The sequence below is a fragment of the Condylura cristata genome, unplaced genomic scaffold, assembly GCF_000260355.1.
Source record: "Condylura cristata isolate star-nosed mole 26May11 unplaced genomic scaffold, ConCri1.0 scaffold00015, whole genome shotgun sequence".
Lineage (NCBI taxonomy): Eukaryota > Metazoa > Chordata > Mammalia > Eulipotyphla > Talpidae > Condylura > Condylura cristata.
In genome coordinates, this window is record NW_004567116.1 from 35,503,536 (window position 1) to 35,506,957 (window position 3,422).

General features: G+C 50.8%; 1 protein-coding gene across 1 annotated transcript in view; it reads left to right on the plus strand.

Moving 5' to 3' along the window:
• Nucleotides 1-3,422, plus strand: part of DNHD1 (dynein heavy chain domain 1) — a 37,158-nt gene that overhangs the window by 3,919 nt on the left and 29,817 nt on the right. Inside the window, exons 3-5 of the mRNA XM_012725064.1 lie at nt 1,015-1,172; nt 1,864-1,989; nt 2,076-2,352. Coding sequence (XP_012580518.1) covers nt 1,015-1,172; nt 1,864-1,989; nt 2,076-2,352 — 561 coding nt within the window. The remainder of the gene's footprint in view (nt 1-1,014; nt 1,173-1,863; nt 1,990-2,075; nt 2,353-3,422) is intronic.

A 3,422-nucleotide genomic window follows, 5' to 3' on the forward strand; every position in this document is an offset into this window, starting at 1 on the left:
GAGACAGAGTGGGGAGCAGAACAGGCAGATCGACGAAGTACACTGCTGAGGGGAGCAGCGGGCCGGTCAGGAGAGGTCTGCCACGCCATGTGGTCTCCTCGGGGGCAGGCGGAGGTCGAACTCTTGCGGAAGTGGCTTAAGTTTCTTAGTGCAGTGCCTCAACCCGCTGCGCCACCAGGGAGGACCCTTAACATTTCTGAATTTAAGAGGTGTATTAAGATTGAGTTTAGATGGCATCATTTTTTTTTAAAATTTGTGGTACATAAAAATTATGGTGCTTCATAACTGCCGATGGTGTCTCAGCTCTGATGAGGTGCATGTTGCTGTGATTCTCGGTCTTGGAAACAGCAGAGTTTGTATTCCCAAAGGAAACTCCTCAGATCATTTTCTAGTTCCATAGTTCCCTGACGGACTCTTTCCTTTAATCCCTGAGAATGAAAGGCACAATTTACACTCTTGATAACTCTTCTACTCCAGAGAGGCAGGCAAGAAAGTCCCTGAGGGAAAACTTTCTCGTATTGGTAGGGATTCGGTTAGCCTCCAGCAGCCACTCCCTTGCCTTTGCACAGGCTGCTACAGCTACTTGATGCTCCTCTTCCTCTTGCACATTAACTACAGCGGGACATTCAGCCCCAAAGTCCTGGGGCTGAAGTTCTCAGCTTCCTGGGGCCTCTTCTTCCTTTGCTGTACCAGGATGAAGGCTCCTAGGGGCTCGAGGAGCTTTTATCTCAGTGGTTTGTGATTGTACCTTTACATTTGTTTCTGCCACCACATTGTGAACTTCTGAGTGTAGAATCCTTTCTGTCTTACTCACTCTTGTCTCCCCTGGAGAGCAGCACAGGCCCTCATGTATGGCTGCTAACTGGACATTGACCAGGGGTCTAGTAAAGTGTTCAATGAGGGAAGGAATAAACTCATGGCCTTGAGCCCTGTTCCCATTCCGGACCCCCAGCACTCCCAAATATCCCTTCTTCTTCCTGTACCTTCTGACACCTCACCCTCTCCTGTCTTCAGAATCCAAGCTGGAGAGCATCAGGAAGGACATTCTCATGCAGGTGCAGGGCGAATGCAATGTTCGCAGTCAGCAGCTAATGTCAGAGCTCACAGACTTCATGGAGGCCTTCCAAAATATCAACATGGACATTCACACCATTGCACGCTGCTCCCAGAAGGTGGGCTTTCTCCATTTTCCCTTCCCCGCTAATCCAGGGCCCAGATGCTCCCCAACACTCTTCAGGTCTCAGCTGAGCTCACAGTGGGAACACTGCTTAAGAACATGCCCTTAATGATTCTCGGCCTGTTCTTGTGGCCCCTGGGGTGCTCATGGCAGGGAGATGCCTGCTTTTGGAGACAGACTTCTCTCTGACAGTTAGATAGGGATCTAAACCCTGCTGCGAGAACAGTGATTTGGTGGGGGCAGAACTATGGGTTGGATGGGGATCTATTTTTTTTTAAGATTTATTTTATTTATGCACACAGTAACTGGGGTACTGGCCAGAAGTGTGGGGTGTGAGAAGATTCACCAGAGCAGAGTGGGGGAACAGAACAGGCAGATCTACTGTAATACACTGCTGAGGGGGGCAGCAGGTGGGACAGGAGAGGTCTGCCTCGCCATGTGGATCACCTCCCTGACCCAGGATCAAACTTGTGTTCTAGTGGCTTCATAGTGCTGAGACTTAACCCCTTGTACCAGCAGGGAGGCTCTGGATGGGGATCTAGTCCCAAATTATCCCTGATCCCAGTTGGTTTAAAGGTGACTGCTGGGGTCTGGAGTTTTAGGCAAGTGGGAGTACCCCTCAGGGATGGGTTCAAGTAGGCATGCAGGGTTGTGGGGGTGCTGGTCTCATGCTGTAGTCCCTGCAGTTGAACGAGGCCAACGAGAAATACTTGGAACTGGAGGAGAGAATGGAATACGTGTGGTCTCTCCATGAGCTCATTCGCACACACTTCAGCCACTTCAGTGCTGAGAATGAGGAGCTGGACATGACGGTGAGCAGGCAACCAGGTGTCACCTGTCCCTCCTTATCCCCCTCCCCACAACCACATCTACTTGACTGCCTTCTGCTGGCCTGCAGCTTCTGGATATGTGGGAGACATTTCAGTTTGAGAAAACCCAGGCCTCAGAGCTCCTGCTCAGCAAGCGACACGCCATCATCCCCAAGCTGCAGCAGCTGATGGCGGCAGCACTAGCCGAGTTGGAAGGCCTGCTTCAGAAGGCCCTGTCCGGCCCCTTCATGGATCCCGAGCAGGAGCAGAGGGCCACTGAGCGCCAGCTCATTGCCTTGGAGCGTCAGTTCCAGAACACAGCCAACCATCTCAATGAACTGCATCATACCTTCACCACCTTCACAGGTACCCAGAGCCCCACTCCCTTGGCCGCCACCTATGATGGACACTTCCACTGAGCTCAGGCTTGAACTCAGGATCCTAGGCCAGCCTTGGGAATCACACCTGCATTAGTCCTCTTAGAAATGAGAAATTGCAAGACACAATTGTCAGCCATTGGCTGTGTCTAGGGTAGGGACTGGGGCATACAGTCTGGCGGAAAGGCAGATGGGTTCCGTTCGAATGCTAAGGGGACTAGGAACCAAAAGCCATGCGGGAGAGAGGAGTCTTCTGTGCAGTAGGCAGCCTGCTTCGCCCAGCCCTGCTCCAGGCAGCAGCTGCCAGGCAAAACTGGTCTTAAGGATCAGCAGCCACTGATCCAGCAAGTGTGGCATAGAGAGGTGGCTGCCTAGTGCCTCACTGGCTCCCATGAGGAGAGCAGGGTGGAACCACTGGCTTGGCTCTGTCATCCAGTGTTGCAACTGGGCCGGTTCCCTTCACGCATAAAGACCTCTATGGGCTCAGCATTCTTTGCCAGATGTAGTCACGTATATCAGTGACTGGTCCCCGGGAAAGGCACATTGTCTCTGAGTAGCCTGTTGGTCAAGTACCAGTGGTGATGCTTTCCATGGGCTTCCCAGTCCCAGGGCCATCTGACTAAATGTGAGGTGGAGGAGCCTTGGGCACCGTCCTCAAGTAAAGAACTTTTTCTCTGGGCAAGTGCCAGAGACTGTCATCTCATACTTTGCTGACACGGACCAGCTAGAGGTCTCTCCAGCTAGGGGCGGGAGTGATTGTGAAGCATAGCAGGGGACTCGGGTCTTGTGCTGGCCCCCAAAAACCCCTCAGTTTTCCTCTTTATTTCCTACTTCTCTCTCTATCTCCTCTACAAACTCCCCGTTTTTTCTTAGACCCAGATTATTAATACTGCTCTCTATTTTCCATTTTGTATCTTTTAGTTTACTCATTCTGGACATTTGCCTGGTTTTATAACAATGTTAACAACTAGTTTGACATCTAACATTTATTAGTTTTGTTCTGCCCACCATCATTTTTTTAAATACTACATCTTGTCATTCTTTTTTCTTTTTTTTTTT